General features: G+C 39.3%; 1 protein-coding gene across 1 annotated transcript in view; it reads right to left on the reverse strand.

The window, feature by feature from the left end:
* MAP1A (microtubule associated protein 1A) overlaps window positions 1–21,895 on the reverse strand; it is a 1,667,185-nt gene that overhangs the window by 1,409,936 nt on the left and 235,354 nt on the right. The window contains exon 2 of the mRNA XM_044077731.1: window positions 8,490–8,591. Within this exon, the coding sequence (XP_043933666.1) occupies window positions 8,490–8,591 (102 nt within the window). The remainder of the gene's footprint in view (window positions 1–8,489; window positions 8,592–21,895) is intronic.

The raw sequence follows: 21,895 nt of genomic DNA on the forward strand, positions 1-21,895 counted from the left end.
AGAATATCTGAAAATGCACTGTAAATGATTTGAATTTTTCAGAGAAAAAGATTGTCATCCATGAGAGATTTGAGTAATTATTTCATGGAAACTGAGAAGAACAGTACTACAAAAAATGCATACAGGTCACTTTGTTTTTTTTAAAACAAACAGCAGTTGCTAGAAATGTGGTCTGGTGGCCAAAGCTAGTGGAAAAGACTGGAAGTGTTCATGTGTCTCATACCAGATACAACACAGAATACTTAGACAAGCAGTACAAATATCTGTATGATCTAGGTGATACTGGAAGTAATTATATAATAATTTCACAAGACTGTAAATTAATAATGTTCTCAGAACTTTAGTCAATAAAGATTTGAAATAATTTGCGGCATTTTTCATGATTTAAATTGTATCATAAGCTTCCAAGAGTTACTTAAGAAGATTATTTCCTTCATATGGTTTGACTGATCACAGAGCCATAGCTTGGTCATCTGGCACCCTGGGCAGTCCATAGTGACCCCTTCAACCTAAAGCTGAGGAACTAAATAAAAGGGCTGCTTCAAAGTTGAAGACCAAGCATGGAAATAGTGTGTTAGTAACTATAATAATTGCAGTAAGGAGCTGCAGTTACTCACGTGCTTCTTAAATGCATGAAGAAATTCTGCTCGCTGCTGCTCAGAGTTGTGCTTTTTAAGTCAAAAGCTTAGAAGACAATATGAAATATGGTCAACTTGCTGAAAGGTTGGACTCAGTTATAGGCATGCCAGACAAACCAGAAGCAACCACTAGGCAAAGACATGTACAGGGTTTATACAAAATTAGTCAGGCTTACCCTCCAGTGAAACCTTGGTGGTGCTGTCTCTAGTGTTATACCATGAAACATTTTGAACTAATGAACTGTTCAGGGGGGCAGTGAACAACCTCTAACTAGAGGGGCTATAGTGATTGTTTTCTAACTAATGGCTTCGGTGATAGAAAAATCTGGTTAAATGTAGCAGGTAACATTACAGAGAGAGGGTGTATAATGAATTTCCCATTTGAGTGGGTACACATGCTGCACAAGCTAAGATAAGTGATGAGCGATTTAGGTGCCACATTTGGTTATTGTAATGTCATTAAGAGAGCTAAAAAGGTAGCAATTTGTGGCATATGTCTCAATCTCTTAGTGTAAGAAATCTGGACAAAGCCTGACAAAATGGGGAGACAAAGGTCCAAAAATAGGGACAAATTTTAAATATGACTCATAAAATTATAAAGCTGCTACAGTAACCAGGTCTGTCTTAACATACATTTTCTCAAGAATATGAAGTCTGAAACTCAAATGTATGTCATTATTTAGTGACTTCAGTCCTCAGTTCATCACAGCAATTTGTCGGAAAACCACAAGTGTTATGAGGAATAGACCAAAATATGAGGCAAAACTCTAGATGTTTTGTGAAAATCTGAACAGTTCAGAGGTATGATTTGAGGTGGCTCTCAAGTCAACCTTACAAGAGTTAGATGTCAGTGCAAATCTATTTTCAACATACTCCTTTAGGTCTGGAAGAATAAGGAGTCAGCTAAACAAGGGGCTTCATTGGAGGGGATTAAGAGAGTTAGTAGGTGGCCGTCTAAGAACTTTTTGCACTACATTAGCTTAAAAAAGAAAGAAAATCGAGAAAGTAAGCTGAGGAGGACACTGAGGTACAGGGACAAACTGTTAGATTTATCACAGCTTTTTAATGACTCTTCTGCTTTTCTCAAAGAGCTCAAAACTGTCTTCCTGTTTAGCATTCAATCTTTTATTGAGTGGAGAAGCAGTGAAGAATGTGTCTGGGCAGAATGTAGATGGGTCTGGATAACAAGAGATGGATGTTTATTGGAAAAGACATCAGGGAGATAACATGGCTCCAGCTACAACAGGTGTTAACTCAATATTTGACAGCTGTGGAATGCCTTGTGTGCTGATTGTGCATTGTGGTGTGGGTTGGGGGGGGGGGCAATGATTTAGGCAGCATAAGTTTAAAAGGATGTTTTCAGTGACATGATAAAAGACTTTGTGCTAATTAAAAACAAAAACTGTGTGGATTGATAGTGATATGACCTGTGATTATTCATAGGCTAGTCTGAAGACAGAAAACAGAATTAAGGGCACAAGGAAGGTGCATATGTCAGATGTAGGACATATTCAACTTCAAAGCAGACTTTTGCTACATTACATGGACAGGGATGGGGAAAGAGAGCAGATACAGAAACTGTTCCAAACAGGAAGATTATAAAATAAAATGAGGGCTGACTGAGGATATAAAAAAGTGGCAATCATCAAACTTACATGAGTAAAGGAGGAAGCGGCTGGAATGTCAACAAAGTGTGGAATGCAGTCTGGTGGGTTGAAAGCGTTAGGTAAGGTGGATAGATTCATGGAGAAGAACTGCTTTGTCCCACTTTAAATCTAGAGCAGGGTATGGGTTCATCCTACTTGTTTTTGGAGTGTAGGATTGTTTCCTTCTCTGACGGGCTGACATCAAGCAAATGCCAAACAGACTGCAGATAGCTGATATATCTTAATGGGATAGCTCAGCTTCCTTGTTGAGATAGGATAAAAAATAGAAAGATATAAAAGATAGAAATATAAAAGATAGAAAGCCAACTTCATGCTACTTACGTCAGAAGTGACAAACTTCATGGCACCCATGCAGACGGGAGCTGAAAGTTCGACTGCTGAATCCTACACTAAGGCACTGTACGAGCACATCCACTCATGCATGAATCGTGCCATCCCAAATAGAACCAAGATGCACTCCTTCAAAAAAGGAAACCAATCTGGTGGTCCCCTGTCATAAACAAACTATACAACAGAAGGAAGAAACTGCTGCAGAAAAGAGGAAAATCCCAGGATGCAAAAAAGTCCCTTACCAGCCTCAGTAAGAAGCTGAGATCCCTTATAAAATCTTCCAAAGCTAGTTACGAAAATAAAATTGCCAAAGATTCCAAAGACAACCACAAGGCATTCTATAGTTCTGTCACGAATCTAAATGGCAATGCTCAGATCTGCTCTGAGCTACAACAGAATGGCATTAAATATACTGATCCCAAGGATATTGCCAATATCCTGGCAGATCAATTTAGTGCCAACTTCAACCCCCTCTCACCCCCTAAAGGGCCCATCTCAATACCAAAAGATTGCCAAATTCCGATAATTACGGCCACACAGATAGAGACTGCACTCTCCAAAGCTAAAAATACAGCATCCATGGGACCAGATGACATCCCAGGCTGTGTACTACATGAACTACAAAATGAACTGGCACCTCACCTAAGTGTCATGTTTAATCATAGCCTCACCTCAGGCTTCGTGCCCACCTAGTGGCACACAGCTACAATTATCCCACTCTACAAGGAGGGATCCACCTTGGTTCTAGGGAACTACCATCCCATCAGACTGATGAGCCTGATCTGCAAAGCCATGGAACGCATTATCATGGAACTTATAAACAAAGACATTGGCAACCTTCAAACACTGGACCCCCACCCAGTTTGGGTTCGTGAAGGGCTGATCTTGTCTCCTGAACCTGATTGACTTCTTCGAATCAGTCTCCAGAGCTGTGGATGAGGGTAAGGCAGTCCACACAGCCTATCTGGACCCCGCCAAGGCCTTCAACACCATCCCCCACTCTGGAATCATAGATAAACTTACTAAGCTGGGCATAAATCCCTAAGTCACTTGATGGGTTGCCAACTGGCTTACTGACAGAACCCAGACCGTAAAAGAAGCCAACTCCAAATCCAGACAAGTGGCAAGTGGAGTACCTCAGAGTTCAGTCCTGGGACTACTCTTCTTTGGCATCTACTTCTTTGAAGTACAGGCCAACGCTAAGGGACTCTGCCTAACAAAGTCTGCAGATGACTGCAAACTGGGAGCCATTATTGAATCACCAAATGATGTGGATATTCTACAAAAGGGCCTTACAGAAACAGATGCTTGGTGCCAGAGCCATGGGCTCAAGCTTAATGCCAAGAAATGTATAGTTATCCCCTTTGGGGAAAAAACATGTACCCATGAGTTACCACATAGGTGGCAGTACACTAAACACCGAAAGTGTGATGAGAGACTTAGGGACACAAGTGAACAGTGGTCTCACCTTCGTTAACAACATCGTCACAACAGTCAGGAAATCCTTCTATGTGGCATACCTCATCACTAAGGGCTTTTTATCCAGAAAAAAGGAGGTCATTGTCCCACTGTACTCATCCCTCATTAGACCCATTATAGAGTACAACACCCCATTTGGTACGTACCTCACAAGACATCTGCAACAGCTGGAAAGGCTGCAGAAATACCTCACTAAAAGAATCACAGGCCTAAAGCAGATGCCCTATGCTGACCGTCTAAAAAACTCCAGCTATACTTTGTGGCATATCGTCTACGCAGAGGCAATCTCTGTTTAACATACAAGGCCATGTCAAACCCTGAGCTGTTGGACATGCTCCACTTAAAGAAATCCCAATCCCTCAGAGCCACAAGCTCCAGGGATGTAAACCTTGTCATCACAATGAACAAAACATGCTGGGGGGATAGGTTCCTGACCCAGAGACTCCCCAGACTCTGGAATAGACTGCCCATACATGTCAGAGCACCTTCTTGGCCCTCTTCAAAAGGAACCTTGACGATTGGATGAGAGATAGGAAATTCACCCGGGGATCACGTGAGTCACCCTGCTAGACAGGGGTCCAGGGAAGTAAATATTATGGGAAGAAATATCCGGGGAATTGTTTGGATATACTTGTATATGCTTTAGCGTCGATAGCCTAGTACCAACCTATGAACCTATGATAAGGCTTTACTGTGGGCTTCTGTTGATGATGGTGTTCATGTGTGATGGCATGCTAAAGGATACTAGGTGGGATGCATGCCCCCACAGTAACAGACAGAGTGTGCACCACTGGGTCTGATTCCAAGGGAAGAGGTATGACCCCTGACTGACATGAATACACTTTGCTGAAAAGAGTGATAACTGGGAGCGGTGGAAGGCTATGCTCTCCTGTTGGGTGCGCTGTTGAGCTGAGCTCTTCAACTGTCTTTGTCTATATTGGGCATATCTAAATCAGTAACATTAGGAATGACTGGCTAAATAAAACAGGTAGTAGATATGAGCTGCAAAATTCACAGCTGAGGGATTTGTGACATTGGCCAACCTCTAACTGAGATCATTTACTGATTGTTAACTAGATTTGTGAGAAAGTAACACTTAAATATTTTGTACTGATGTACATGGAATGCTTAAGAAGAAAAGGAAGTGGTTAAAATGTGCATCAAGTTATGAGAATGTATAAAGCCAATATCAGTAATGATGAATGAATCTGAGTAACTATCCTGCATAATGAAATTGCGCTTAATAATGCACTCAGATGTAATGGTGAATTTCTTAACAGGGAAGATCAGGATAATCGGAGTTTGGGAATAGACTCCCTTCCTCTGGCTCCCCTCCTTTACTCTGATGTTGAAAGTGTTAGGTGTGTGAAGCCCAAAAAAGAGGCCCAGATTTTACACAAGAGGATGGCTCTGGTGTCAATCAAACACATGGGAGGTGGAGTCTAGTCAGGAAGGGGAGGTCTGGATCCTGAGGTAATATAAGTAAGTGTTCAAATTAGTCAATAATCTTTGTCCTGGATCTGGTAAAGTGAGCAGATACCTACTCTTTCTTCTGTTGGAAGCCAAGCATGTAGCAGCACAGAAGGCTTTGAGTAGGGATTTCATTGAAGCGGAATATTTTGTTTACCTTGTTTACTAAAGCAGGTTGCAGCTTCATCTCCCTTGTTTTGGATGTAAGGTTATTCCATCCTCTGATAGAATGATGCCATGTGGATGCCACTAAAGCTACAAGATAGTTGATGCTTCTCAATGGGGTAGCCAAAGATTCTTTTCATGGGATAACTAAACTTCCTTGCTGTAATGAAGTAAGGCTTAACTATGGCCTTTCCTAGATGATGATGACTGTTATGTGTGATATGATGTGATATGAAGTTGACAGGCACGGGGGGGGGGGGGGTCTCCCCAGCATTATGGGATTGACAGTATGCCCCACTGAATTTGGTTTCAAGGAGAAAGCTATGCTCCGTGACTAGCATGAATACACCTGACTAAAAAGACTGGATAATTCTGACCGGCGGAAAGTTATGTTCCTCTATGAGCCAAGCTCTACCGCTTTTGCAACCTTAGTCTATATTGGCCATACCTAAACTGGTACAATTACAGCTCTGCAATTGCCTGAAGTCAAACTGGTAATGAATACATGCTACAAAATGTACCGCTGTTGTCTTCATACCTCTGCCAAACCCAAGACTGAGAGAATTTCCTGGTTGATTGATTGGAGGTATGAGAAAGTAACCTCTGGCACAGATGTTACTAAGCAACATGGAATGTTTAAGAAGAAAATTAATTGATTAAAAAATATGCACTAAATTATAAGAAAGCAAGAAGAAATTGTTGAATAATGATAAGCTAATGCATTGTAAAATTGTTCTGCCTAATAAAATTGTGGTTAGTAATACACTGAGGTGTGGTGATTTATTTCTAGGGAGGGGAGTTCAGGGCAATTGAAAGGAACAGAATATAAACGAACATTTTGAGAACTGCATGAGACAAGAACACCACTTAAGCAACCCTTTATAAGCTCAACTTGGAACCCTTTTTAAGTGCAACCTGGATAACTGGATGGGGAACAAAAATACAGCACTGGGATTCCACCTGTGTCCCTGCTGGACAGGGGCATTGGGTGCTGACTTCTCGGAACATGGGCTAAATTCTTGGCTAGGCTTGTAAGGGCCTCAGGGTCAATAGCCTAGTAACTTCCTATGAAAAAGAGCATTGTTGAAGATGTTCCTAAGCTATGTTGTAGCCTAGCTATATTGCAACATTGCTGTACAATCATATATTGCCATACAATTACCACTAAGACTGTTTTAATGAATCTCATAAACATAGATTGGAATTTATTGCAGTGCCATATTCAGGACAACACAAGAGTAAGACAAGTAAGAGACAGGCAGTTACAATTTCTGATGCTGACTGTAACTTTTCCTCCTCATCACTTCTTCTACAGAATCTATTTTTTAATAAAAGGATAAGTGATTGAAACACTCGCCATGCCTGATGCTGATGAAAACTTCACTCACTCCTCTGCAGTTTTCCTTATGAATTATTGAAACAACAGCTGGTTATCAGTGGAATTTTTAATTAAGCAATACTGTACATAGCCAGGGGTTAACGGATGAGTTATTCAACTGCTCTGACTGAAATGTGACACGAAGCACCTTGTGTTAGCTACCTGATGAAATGAATACTGCCCAGCACTGTGACAGAGCACACATGTAACACGTGCATTGCAGCTCCTTGTTGCAGTAGGTGGAATATCACAAGATCAGTACAAAGTAATACTAGCTCGTGATGCAGTGTGTGAAGTGTAACACACTGTGAATACAGGAGAAACTCTCCTGTCACCGTAGTCAAACAATGCTACAGTATAAACAGTAAGTCATTACAAACTGTGAGGCTGTAAATGGAGCAGAACAGAACAGAAAAGCTTCTCATTCCAATGGCAAGAATATTGGAAATGATCATAAAATACCATTCGTCAGTTGACTAAAAGGCAACAATTAAGCAGTAAATAGTTATGCCTTTAAAGACTTCATCTGTATAACATATAGATTATAGCAGAGCAATTTATACAAATTATTTTATGAATCATGTCATTAAGGTCAAAGCACGCAACATGAGCAACAGTAAATCCTACAATAACCTACATCCTGTCATGTCTTAGTGATTAAATGTGAATTTTAAGCAGAAAAAATAAGTATTCTTACAAGGTTCAAAAATCAAGAAAAGCTATTTACAATCAGTACAGCTTTATTTTTAATACTAGAATAAAATGTGTGCCATTCCAGTCGGTGTGTGTTACCACAACAGTCTTAAAGTGTACACATCATACACTTGACTCACAGAAACAGTCCGAGAAGATACAGAACACTAATAGTTGCCGATCTTACTAAAATCCGCATAGTGTACAATATAGTCTAAACACCTCAGTAAACAAAGCATTCTAATTCTGTCTGTATTTTTCCTTGATTCAGCTAAAGGCCAGTAGGGAACACAAATTATTATAATGCATTATGCAAAAACAGCAGATGGGTGGATAGTTAAGGAGTCACATCAAAAAGCTGTTTTATTATCTCAGGTTTGCAACTGCAACACAGCCTCAATCTCAGATATTTATCAAACAGGCCCTGTAGTATCATTGCAACTTATAAGGACAGAAAGAGCCTTGCTGTAGAAAACAGCTGATCCATTACTCCACGAGGCTGATACATAAAGCTGTGCTGTCACAGCCATAGTGGAAGGAATAACACAGTACAACATTAAACTAGTTTAATGGTGAAAAAACAGAAGTTGGGCTCTCATTCCTTCAACTGTTTGGCAGAAATATAGCAATTTACAACAATTAATATCTTCAGAATGCAGCCACACTTACCTTTAACCTCTGAAGAGAACTGAGCAGAGTGTCGAGTAATGAAGTGATGTAGCTGATCATTCAGGTCACAGGCGGAAAGGTCTATTTTCCATGAACGAATTCCTGCAGAACAAACACCAGCATTTGTTACTTTCATGCAACATGGACAATTACAGTAATCATAGAAACAAATGACATTTCTGTAACCTTTGACTGTAGAAACACGGTGAAAACAGCACACTGAAGGGAAAAGAGATACCAAATAACTCACTGTAGTCCATTGCAATAAAAGTAACAGCGTTTTTATTAAAACTAGTAAAACAGAACAAACCTAAGGGCTGACATTCCTTCAGGCTACTAGTACTGCAAGGTAAAAAGGCATCTGTCATTACAGAGTATTGGAAAAGACTGACATTTTTAACTTGTACGGATTCTAGATAGTATCTTCCACTGAGGCCTGATACTGTTAAACAGGCAAACAATCAACGCATAAGTACCCAAAATTCAATCAATGAATAGGCAGAATATAAAATAAAATGATAATAAAAATGCTGCAAACAAGCAGAAGGACATCAGAAATTAAATAGAAAAGTATAATTGAATACATTGCCAGTCCTTGCAGCTACAATAAGTAGGTATGGATAGAACACTGCATTGGAGCTATGTATACAGCGGTTATTCCTTAAGTAACCATATATGAAGGATAAACAGGAATGGCTGTTCTCAACTTCAATCCAAACCATTTGTTTAACACAAGTTAATAACCTCTTATTATGTTTGCTGCTGAAGAGACTACCTAGAAGCTCAGCCATATCACCCACTACTGATGGGAGACTACCCGTGTCCCCCATTGAGTATATTTCACCACATATCCAAGATGATAATTTGTCATCACCCATCCATTCATGCAGACAAGTTTTAATGTTGCTAGGGAAATATTGTGATTGATACATATGGGCAGCTTATTCCTCAAATAAGATGCACTGAGTTAGGTACCCTGTCATGCCATTGGGTGTTATTGATGTGGCATTATGGTTAGTACAGGTGTAGGTCTCAAGAGAAGGTATTTGCTTTAACACTAATTAAATTAATGAGTTCAAAGAGTGCTGGGTTGTTCATCACATGGAGGACTAAGCAAAGATCACCTTTCAGGAGTTTGTACAACACTGAGAAGAGGGACAAGGTTTTTAGTCTATTAGAGTATTTATTTATTTATTTGTTTGCTGTTGGTTTGCCAGGATGGCCTACTGGGCCAATAAGAACCCGTTTTCAATGCAGTCCTGGACAGAAAAGCTCCATTAAAGACAATACTATTATCAAAGTTATAGATTATATAGTAGTGCAGAAGTACAGATTAAATCATAGCATTTAAAGATACAATTCATGAAATTTCACAATAAATGTTATAAACATAAGTAAATATTTACAAATATATATGTTCTTATTGTAGAAATATGACAGCAGGGCAATGAATACATGGGATGCTAGAGGATGCAAGTAGGGAAGAGAGATAGGGGGGAAATGAACCTAGAGGGGAGGGGTTGGGAGAAAAAAGAGAGAAGAAAGTAGGAGAGAAGGCGGATGGATGAGGAAGAGATGGAAGAGTAGAATAGGGAGGGAGGAGGAGAAGAGCTGGGAGGGAGGAGTAGGTCAAAAAAGTTATGTGGGGTGGGAGCAGGAGCATTCCCAGAGGGATATTAGATGTGAGTGAAGTAAGATTTTGAAGGTAGAGTGGCTAATGGTGGCACGGATGGATGATGGTAGGGAGTTCCACTGACGTGCTAAGGCAAAGAATAGGAGATTATTGTCTGGAGGATGGGTAGGTTTGTGCAATTCAATCAGATTTTGATTGTTGGATCTTAAGAGTCTATCTGGAAGGTGCATTTTAAAGGTGGAAGAAAGGGAGGGGCAGAGGGAGAGACTGAAGATAGGTTTGTGGGCATGAATGAGTTGAATGTAGGTGAGATGATTAGGTAGCTCTAACCAGTTTAGTTTATGAAGGGCAATACAGTGATGGGTACATGATTTGTGGTTAGAGGCAAACTTGGCAATTTTATTATAACAGGAAGAGAGTTTTGTCTTAAGAGAGGATTGTAGGTTAGTAAGGAGTGGGGCACCATATAGGAGAGAAGGGATGAGGTATGTGGTAGAAAGAATGTACTTGGTAGAGGGAGTGAGGTAGTGATTTTGGTGGTAGAGCATACCAAGTTTCTGGTGGGGTTTTTTGATATTTATTTGTAGGTGAGTGTCGAACTTAAGCTGGTCATCAATGAGGACACCTAATAGGTTAGCCTCAAGTACTAATTCAAGGGAAGTATTGTTCTGGCTAGTGATGGAGAATGAGTTTTTGTCTATGGTGGATGTTTTAAAAGGAGGAAATATCATAAGTTTAGCTTTTGAAGCATTGAGTGCTAGGTGGTTATCTAAACTCCACTGTTCGGTGATAGCGAAAGCATGTTGGGTTAGTTTTATGAGGGTGGGGGTGGAGGTGTCAGAACAGATGATAGTGGAATCATCTGCGTAGTGGATGAGTTTTGCATGAGGGATTGAACGGTGGAAATCATTAATGAAAATATTGAACAGAAGGGGACCTAGTATCGAACCCTGTGGTACACCTGTGAGGGTGTTGGGGACTGAGGAGGTAGCTTTTTTCCATTTCACTGCTTGTTGCCTATTACAGAGGTAACTGGTAAACCAGTTAAGAGAGGAGAGGGATAGATTTAGACTAGAGAGCTTAGTTAGGAGAAGGTTATGAGAGATGGTATCGAAAAGGGTAGATACGAAGCAGCCAGAGTTGCGGGCTTTGTTAACAGTTTCGAGGAAGGAGAGAAGAGCAGTGGTAGTGCTGTGGCCAGGACTGAATCTGTGTTATGTGGGGTTTAGTAGGTAATTGTCTATAAGATAGGGTAGAAGTTGTAGGTGAATACATTTTTCAAGAATTTTAGAGATAGGGAATAGGATGGTGATAGGTCGAAGTTTGCAATATTGTTATTGTTGCCTTGTTTGTGAAGGGGAATAATAAAGGCCTATTTCCAAAGCTGGGGTACATAGCCTTCTTGGATTGAGCAATTTATTAGAACACAGATGGGGAGGGCAATGGCTTTGGCAGCTATATTAAGAAAGCAGAAGGGTATGTTATCAGGGGAGTTGGAGCATGGTTTTAATTTCTGGAGAATTTTTTTATAGTAGACATGGGAATGGGCTTTATAGAGAAAGGGGGAAATTGTGAGGTGGTGGTGTTAGGGGAAGAGAAGGAAGGGGGGAGAAGGAGAGGATGTTAGTTTGGCAAATGAGTCAATGAAGAAAGAATTAAATTGGGTGGCCAAATCCATGTCTGAGGCATTTAGATCGAGGCAGGGATTTTCTTTTTTATTGGAGTTGAGGAAGGAGGTGATACCATTTCAGAATTTTTTAGGATTTGTCTTGTGGATAGTTTGGAGTAGGGAGAAATAAGCTTTGCGGTCAGCTATAATAACCTTTTTTGACTTTGTTGCAAAGTGTTTTATATTCATTAACGGTGATGGGAGTTTTATTTTTGTGGTGGCGTTTCCAAGCTTTGTCTCTTAGGTGCATGGCAGCTAGTGTATCTTTGATTAGCAAAGGGGCAGTTTTACTTTTTATTCTTTTTGTTTTTAGTGGGGCAAAGCTATCTAAGAGGTTTAAGAATGTAGAGTTAAAGTAAGTAACTGCATCTTCCAGGAGGAGAGTTTTTAGAGGGCTCCAGTTTGTGGATTTTAGTGAGTTTGAGAAGGTATTGGGATTGAAGATTTTTAGGGTGCATGTGGAGATATAGTTGTGTGACAGCTGTAAGGGGGAGAGAAGGTAATGAGCAAAAGTGGGAAAGTGTCACTAAGAGAGTCAGGAAGGCTGCATCTGTCAGAGATGTAGTGAGGGTGGGAGACTAAGCTCCAGTCTAGGATACTACATCAGGAGTAGTCTTTGGAGGGTCTAGTAGTGGAACGTATTAGCTGAGTAAAATTATAGAGGTTTATATTTAGGGGGTTTGTTGGGGATTGAATGCTCATCCAGTTAATGTTGAGGTCACCTAGAATTATGGTTGCATTGCATATGTTGGAGTAGCTAAGAATATTGAAATTTTTGGGGGGAGGAAGATTTAAGGTCTGTGAAGTTTGTTTAGGTCCTTAGCAATACACTTGCTAATGGAGGCATTATATTCAAAGATGAGTCTAATAAAGGAAGAATAAAGTGGGATAATAAGTTATTTTAAAATTTTGAGGAGCTACCATGTGATGTCCGGCCAATATCTCACTGGACTGTCAACAATTAAATGGCATCCCTTACTATCCAGGGTCAGAAACTAAGGAGCTTCAATCCTCACTACTGACTCCGATACAAGACTGCAATATTTCACAATTCTCCCCTAGTCACACAAAAGGGAAAGTTTTGAAATATTGAGTGTTTTCCTGTTTAAACAGAATTTTTAAAGAATATGTCATTGTTTTGATGCAGTTCTAACTGTACACATTTGAGAGGGACATTCTAATGTACAAACTGTGGAGAATCAGCTGAGCGGTGAGTGATGTCACTGGAATGTCCCTGGTTACTAGGAGATTGTTTAAACAGCTGACAGAAAAATAATTTCTTTTAAACAGTTGACTGTTATATTTTGAAATTAGACAGTTGAGACAGCAGCTTGTCAAGTACTGAGTAATCAGTAGACACCAAGAAAAGAGAACTCACCAAAGAAACTGTAAGTTTTCCCTGGCCTTGCTACTACATCTTACAGTAGAACAGGGACAATATTTCTTTAGTTAGATCAGGAAAGTTTAGTTATTAAGATAGAGTTTTTCTTGAATAATGGACTCCTATCCTGCAGTTTGATTTACATTTTTGGTAATTGAATTCTAATGTTTATTAAGAGTTACTGATTTTCAACTTTGTAATCATTTTCACTTATTAAATGTTTTTCATTACTTTACATTGTGAGTGAAAAGCTGTGTTTTTTTTTCTTTACAGATTACAGAGTGCTTCTACCTGTTTGACACTCCTCAGGTCACATTGAAGGCCTGGCCGCTCTGGCCATAGCTATCACTTAATTTGATAATTAATTTTCCTAATTGGACACCCTTTTAGAAAGGCATGAAGCCCCTCTGATTGGTGGTAGCATTACTGTACTATTTTGGGAGAGAGACACAGCTGGAAATTTGTGCCGGGCTTTTCCAGAAGTGTTTAGATGTGTCAGATGTTAATTTACTTTGAGTATGAGTGTATCAGAGGTCTTAAACTGGGACACTGCTCTGAAGTGTGTAATAAGAAAATACATTTGGATGGACAGAGGTATATAGTCCAGTCCCAGGAAAATGGAGTGTGTCCCTTTTGTGCTTTTAGGGGAAAATTGTGAAATATTACTTCTGTTTAAGTGACAGTTTCATATCAGAGTCAATAGTGAGGATTGAGTTACTGACCTAGGATAGTAAGGGATGTCATTTAATTGTTGGCAGTCCGGTGAGGTATTGGCCGCATATCACATACCATAAAAGAGACGCTATACAATGTAGAAGGATTTTCTAACCTCCAGAGACATGACCAAAGAAGACCGTTATCAATATCCCTTTATCGATATGGTAATAAAGGAATCAGTACAAAATCCACCAAAAGCAAACTGGACAAGTCAGTCATTGAACAACATGCCTGTCAAACCTTTGTGTAACAACATGAAAAAGCATTGCAAGGGGACAAACCTCCCCCTCTAATACAATATAACCACATTTTCTTATATCTGCTAACTCCATGTTTACCCAACCACAAGGAAAAGAGAAATTCCTACAAAAGTGAAAAAATAGCCAGACTAATGCAATCTTGCAGTATAGCAGATTAATGTAAAAACCTTACAGGACCTCTTAGGTCAGGATTTTGGATCAAGAGGAATGCATCCAGGAGACATTATTCATCAAATAGTAGATCTCTGCATTACACAAGATGGTAAAGCATTCTAGCATAAACAGATTATGATTCATAAAGTTCAAAAGCACTAGTTTATATTCCATGGAGATACTGTGCACTGCTCTGTAAACATGGAAAAAGAACAGATGCAGAACCCCTTTGAAACAAGGCAGCTATATGTTGTGGCAGAATGAAATACGCTGCCTGTTAAAATGTTCAGGAAACAAGCCAGTAGTTATGAATGTAAGTGCATAATGTACTGTCCTCTAGAGGAGAGCTGGGCGATATGCTGCAAACATACAATACCGTTTAACTGTGAAATGCTGTACTTTGTAACAGAATGCACAAAAAACATACAATGTTGAACATGCTGCTTACTGTAAAAAATTATAGAAATCATGCAAGCTTCTCATCTACAGATGCATTTCAGAGATGGGCTGTTCAATGTCTAACTGATGTGGAAGTCAAGGCACAGCAACAAATAACAGAAATCTGACAGATGGTGCAGCAGTGATGGGAGCCACATGCTAGGTAACATATAGCAGCACCCTGTGGATAGGGCAGCAGAGTAAGGGTAAGCTGAATTACAGGAAATAGAAAGATGCAATATAATGTAGACTAATAGTGGAAAGGAGACAGCAAGATTAAAAGGTAACACCTTTTCTCATTCCTAAGTGGGAAGAAGAGCTGTTGATGGCATGTACATCACTACACACAATGTCAGTTAGCTCCAGATCCATCTCTGCTCTGAATTACACAGCATTTACCACAGAATTATAATACTGCCCCCACCACCAAGGGAGTAGCAGATCATAAGCATAACTCATCCTCCCTCTCAGAATGGGAAAGCTGAAAAATGACAGCCCTATGCAACCACCACCACCCCCCCCCCCCCGCCAAAAAAAAAAAAGACTCCTCCAGTACCAGAGCTAATCAACTGGGGTGGGTTGGGCCGTAGTCAGAGCTCCATGCATCTATGTCACAATGCCAGGAACAGAGAAATCAGGTGTGGAATCCATAAAAGGACTCCAGGAACTAAAGAAAGATTAATGTGCCAAAAAAGTCATGAAACCTAAGCTAGGGAAAATGCAGAATGTTGTACCTTGCAGGAATGCTGGCTCTCCATTTCCTAGCTATTGTGTTACATAATTCAGTAAACATGAAGGTGTTTAAAACTGAAACAAATGTGCCGGTCACTTTCACTTTAAGGCAGTAATGGGAGCATATGGTCTACACTGCAGTATAAGGAAGCCGCAGGCATTCTATGACTGTAGTGTGCAGTAAGAGCATCCTTAAGAGTACAAAACAACTAATGCTGAAGTAACCTGTATGGAAACATATTGATTCCTGAAACCTAACTTCATGCAGTGCTAAAAATATCTCTTTGCTGCCTTAACATGTGACAAGATGAGCTGCTGTTTCCTGTAAATTGACCTTGAAATTGTAGCATGTAAAATAATCTTTTTAAAGGTCACAAATTCTGATCTACAGTGGAGCTGGTATTGTGCTGACTTAAATCAGTGCCTGCTGACTAAACAGCATAATGCATGCCTTAAGATTATATTTTCCCAAGGCAGATATTAAATCTATTATATCTAGCCTACTGCAACATGAAGCCTTGGAATAAGATGCACAAAAAGAAGGCAAGAAAGATAAATGAGCAGTGAAAAAAGGACATTATGATAATGTTAGGATGGCAAAGTGATGTATCAGATAACTGCTCAGCAGTTTCCGTGTAGTTCACGATCCTTTTGTAGACACAGGGCAATGACAGAGGCTGGCATGGGTAAGTAACCCACATGACAGATACTAGTTTAATACACACAACCCATCTTTACTATCTGTGTGCAAATCATTAAATCAGCCAAAGCTTCTTGGTTAGTCCTGGAAACAGACATACATATAGAATCTTACAAAGTTACCAAAGAGTGTCTGACTAGCTAACTGATTAACAAACAAACATTGCTGTGCCTCCCCGACTGTTAACTCTGCAGTGGGGAGGGTCACGTGGTTATGTTAATTTTGCAGGGAGGACATTATTTCCGATGAAACCACTGCTTGCATCTGAATTTATCAGTGATGCAGCTTTATTAGCCTAAATGTGACTGTAGATCCACTGACACTACTAATTTTGTTGTGGGACCATTGACTTCTGCTAACCTTAAGTTAAGCTTACTTCATTTGTTAATTGGTTAAATTAACTGGTCCACTGTGAACTAAATAATGTCATAGGTGCACACAGAAATGCAAAATAATTATCTATAGCTCCATCTAGCTCTCTAGAAACATTTAGGTTAGTTAAAGTAGCACATTTCTGGTGGGGGGAGGTTAATATCTGAATAACATTCACATGGACATGCAAAACATGCAAACAGTAAATACGTAGTAGCTGGAAATGTAGAAGTAAACCCAGGACACTAAAGATGTGAAGCAAAAATTTTTCTTTTCTTTTTTTTTTCTTTTAAGAATTTTTTTTTAAATGTTAAATAAAAATGATAAAATGATTTCTTAACAGAAAACGATAAGTTATTATTAATGTGAATGGGAATGATATGTCAATCACAATGAAATCAGTTTTGATAACATTTTTTTCCATTTGAATTGGTAGTTCACTAATATGAGCTTTATTCCAGCATGCAGACGGTACCTCTAAAATAAATGGGGAGGTACCTAGGTATATATATAGATAAGGATAAGAACACTCTCATCAAACAATACAAATAAGTCAGTAGACAATTAAGGTCTAACAAAGCGAAATTTGAGGTAAATTCGGCCTGCCAGGCCAAGGAAAGCCCAAGGCATTCTTTAGCTATGTCTGCAACCTCAAAGGCAATACACAACTGTATGCTGAGCACATTGTTAATCAAGCCACCTATACTGAGCAAGAAGATATAGCAAACCTACTGGCAGACAAATTCTGCTCTTACATTACCCTCTTTCCCCTTCAACCTCTACTCTGGAAATACCATCAAATATAACTTCCCCTACTATCGCTAAGGAACAGGTCCTCAGTTGTCTCTCTAAGGCCAAGAATATTGCATTACTGGGCCCAGACAATATCCCAGGATGCCTTCTAAATACCATAAAATATGACCTATCAGACCCTTTGGAATTGCTATTTTACCATAGCATCCAAACAGGCTTCATGACCCACGAATGGAGAATAGCAACATTCTTCCCTCTGCACAAAGGTGGGCCATCTACAGACCCTGGAAACAAAAGACCCATAACTCTCACTCTTCTCATATGCAAAGCCATGGAAAGAATTATCATGGAAATAATCAGTAATGAATAATGACAGAAACCCTCCAAACAGCAGATACAATCCAGTTTGGTTTTGTCAAGAGCAGATCATGCCTATTTATCCTGGTAAACGTCTTTGAGAAGGTCACCAAAGAAATGGACAAGGGCAAAACAGTTCACACTGCCTAATGCCTACCTTGACCTAGCAAATGCATTTGACATAATACCCCACTTGGGCATTGTGTCACCTAGTGATAACCAAATGGCTCACAAACAGGACCCGGGAGGTTAGACATGGGGAGTTCACCTCTACAAAGAGGGCAGTCACTAATGGAGACCCCAGGGACTGGTCTGGGACCACTCCTTTTTTGAATTTACCTCTCTGAAGTCAAGGCCAATGTCAAGGGCCTCTGGCTCTCTGAATTAAATCGACTGCAAATTAGGAGCAGCCATAGAATGCCCTACTGACACTAATGTTCTCCATGAAGGGCTGACACGGACAAATAGCTTATGCTGGAGCCATGGACTAAAACAAAATGCCAAGAGACTTCCAAGATGGCTGCATACTAGTCAACAGCTTAACATAACTGTCCTAGTTTGAAAACAGAATAAGAAATTGCAGCCAGAGATATTGTCGGGTTCCATTTAGATGCTCGAAAGTCCTTTTACGCCAATACGAAAAGAGCGACACGTATTGCACGAACCACAGAAACGCTGAATGTCCAAAACCGTGAAATTCGAAATGTCGAAGTGTCATGGTTGGCCCGTCTGCGGTATAGCTCTATTAGGTAAGTGTGCGATAGTTTACGGACCTTAGGGTTAGGGTGCGGGTTAAGGTAAGTGCATAGATAGGTAATGTATGTAAGGTTTAGTGTAGGGTTAGAATTAGGGTTTTTTTAAATGTATGTGTGTGGTTATTTATTTTGTTTTGCTATATCTCTGTAGGGTAAGTGTGCGATAGTTACGGACCTTAGGGTTAGGGTGCAGGTTAAGGTAAGTGCATAGATAGTAATGTATGTAAGGTTTAGTGTAGGGTTAGAAGTAGGGTTTTGGTGCTTTACTTTAGGGTTAGAAGTAGGGTTTTGGTTAGTGTATGCATGTGGTTTATTTATTTTGTTTGGGTAGGCAGTATGTAGTGAGAGGTGGAATTGGCCACACAATACGTGTCGCTGTTCTTATATTCGCTTAACAGGATTTTCGCTAATATAATATAGACCCATATTGTGAACTTGAGTAAAATTCATTTACTGGCTAGTAAGTACTGTATGCCTGCAAAGAAAAAAGTAAGAGACCCTGAAAGAAAACCAACTAGAAAAGGTGAAGAGAAAATATTGACTGTGAAGAATCTTGCAGCTGTTGGGCAAAAAGTAATTCAAGCTCCAGCTTTGGTGTAAGATATGGCTTCCAGTAATCTAGAGGACAAATAAATTAAATCTGCTCAGAGCTGATTAAAATAAACATAACACTGAAGGAGTCTTATCAACTCAAATAACAAAAGGCTGGAAAAATGGAAGAAGCTTTAAACAGATATTCAGATGAGCTGATAAAACTGCAAAAATGAGAGGTTGAAATGAAGAAAATGCTAGCCGAGTATGAGACTGCTAAAGAAGTGGCGTTTCAGAAAATGGTAGAATTAGAGGACAGAGCACATACAGAAAACCTAAGATTTTCTGCTGTTTAGAGAACCTAGAGAGAACAGACTGCATTAATTTTATGAATGCACAAATAAGCAAACTGGACTAGTATCCCACAGCAGGAACTGTTAATTGAAAGGGCCACCATGTCTATGCTCCAAATATAGCCATGAGAAGGCAGCCAAAACCTTTATGAATAAAAATGCAAACCTACCAGCAGAAAGAGTTGATCCTGACAAAACTGTGGCAAAAGAGCATAGTATTAAACATTGGAAACAGTAAAGTATTTGTGGAAAATGTGTACTCAGTGTATACTAGGCAGGAGAGAAACAAATTTAGTTCAGAAATCAAGGAATGTCGAGAGTGACTGCGGTGGTGGTGCTGCGGTAGCGTTGTCGCCTCACAGTAAGATGTCCTGTTCGATTCTCAGCTAAAGCGTCTTCTGTGTGGAGACATGCGTGAGTGGGCATACCTTCATTGAAGGTTGTACGTCAGGGCTGGCAACTCAGTACGTAAAAATCTACTGCCAATCATTGGCGGACCAGAGTTCCACTGTGGCGACCCCTAACCGGGAAAAGCCGAAAGAAGAAGAAGAAGAATCAAGGAATGTTGAGAGGGAGGAATGAGATTCAAGCTGCTGTATCCAGCTGTCTTCAGAATATTTTTTTCCCAGAGTATCAAAGTCATTGTTTGATGCAAAACAGACTAAGGAGGAAATGCAAAAGCTTTCCCATCAGAAAATGTGCCATCAAGCAGAATGGGACTCTATTTCTCATTCTTCTGATAAAAAAGCACATGGAGAGACTTTGCCAGTGAAACCTTTTTCCACTGTTTCAAAGGAAAATGCTTGAGAGACACAGAAAAACACAGAAGCTGACCAGAAGAATTGGGAGCACCATGGAATTGAACCATAATCTGAGCTGGGAAATGGAGATGAACAGGAAGACCAGCAACGTGGAAATTAGTGTATAAACTTGAGACTACAAAGCATCAACCTCTTTTGTGAAATACAGCTGCATAAGAATAATAAGTGGAAAGAGTAGACATGACTTAGTTAAACTTGTGAGGCACTGAAAGCATTTGCCTCACTTCATGTCATTAATGTCTGGAAGGATGCTGAGGGGAGGGGAGGAAGAAGAAACAAGGTAACTGTAAGCAAAACAATTTCTTTTAATAGCATTTCTATGACACATTTCACAATATAAATTGTATATTTTATAATATTTTCAATTGTTCTTGTATTTGATAAAATTAATAAAGTAAACAGATGCTTTTTTTCTTCCTCTTCTCTTTCTTTCTTTTTGGTATTAAGAAATCTAGACATTACAGTGCAAAAAGAGAAGAAATGCTAGACAATAGGATATCTAAATTAATAGGCTGTAATCTCAGGTTGATGAGGTGGGAGATGGTGTGTAAAAGTACACAGATCATGATGTATGGAGAGCTGACACTGTGAATGTCTAGTTTACGACCTTTGGCTTAATCTAATAACAAATTTTAAGTGGAAACAAGTAAATATGAGAACACTGAATATAATGAAAAGTTTTTCTTTAGCAATAAATGTTTTGGCTTGTCTTTCAGGATGCAACAGAGGAATATATTTGCCTTTTTTCTCTTATTTTTACATGGAAGCAATCTGATAATAGGAAAATAAAAGGCAGAACATTGGTTTCTTCAAAGCTAAAAGCTAACAGTTTCTTAAAATATGCAAGCAGTTTTCACATCTGGAAGGAGAGGGAATAAAAATGAAAAAATAGACACAAATGAATACAAGCAGAAGCACAGGCAATGACATGCATCTTAACATGGATAACCTCAATTTCAGGTTAACTTTGGCTTGTGTTAGCAGCTGTCTGTTTGGCATAAATGTTCCTATTAGGAGGATTAAACTTCATTATTTGAATATGTACATAGTTATGTGTGTTTGTATTAAATTAATAGGTCATGGGGCTGTTCTGGGGTATGTTTTGTTTTTGTTTAGGAGTTTTTTTATTAAAACAATAAGTCTTGTAAAATGTGGCATAGATTCCAATGATGATGATGATAAGAAAAAACTGTGTAAAGGATAAGCCTTCCAAATATTAATTGATGTGTGTATTGCAAAAGCTGGAATTTGACATGTAAAAAAGTTGCCCTATATAATACGTGGGGATAATAACTTCTTAACATAGAGGTGATACTTTCCATATTATTTTGGACTATGAATGATCTTACAGGTATAGACAAAAAGGAAAGAATACTTAATTATATTAAGAAATGCAGAATGCAAAAAAACAGTGTTACATAAGGTAAATTTGGAAAGAATTGAGCATGTGAATTTGATAAAGAAGGAATTTCAAGATGGATATTCTGCAGAATTTCAGGGACAAAAAAAAATAGGAGTACTTATATTAATTGCTAGAAGAACTCTAGTAGTTATAGAAGAGGGGAAAAAGATAACAATGGCAGATTTGTAGTAGTAAAGGGCTACTGGGAAGGGATAAGGAATACACTGCCATGTAGCTATATTCCACCTAAAACTGCTATTTTGGAACTTAAAATTTGGGGGGGGAGAAATAATTAGCTTTCAACAGAGAACATTACTTATAGGTGGGAACTAGTATTTGATATGCAACAGTGAGAAAGTACCTGGGAGGCCTAGAAGCA

The sequence above is a fragment of the Protopterus annectens genome, chromosome 7.part0, assembly GCF_019279795.1.
Source record: "Protopterus annectens isolate FY-2018-M chromosome 7.part0, PAN1.0, whole genome shotgun sequence".
In the NCBI taxonomy this organism is placed as follows: domain Eukaryota; kingdom Metazoa; phylum Chordata; order Ceratodontiformes; family Protopteridae; genus Protopterus; species Protopterus annectens.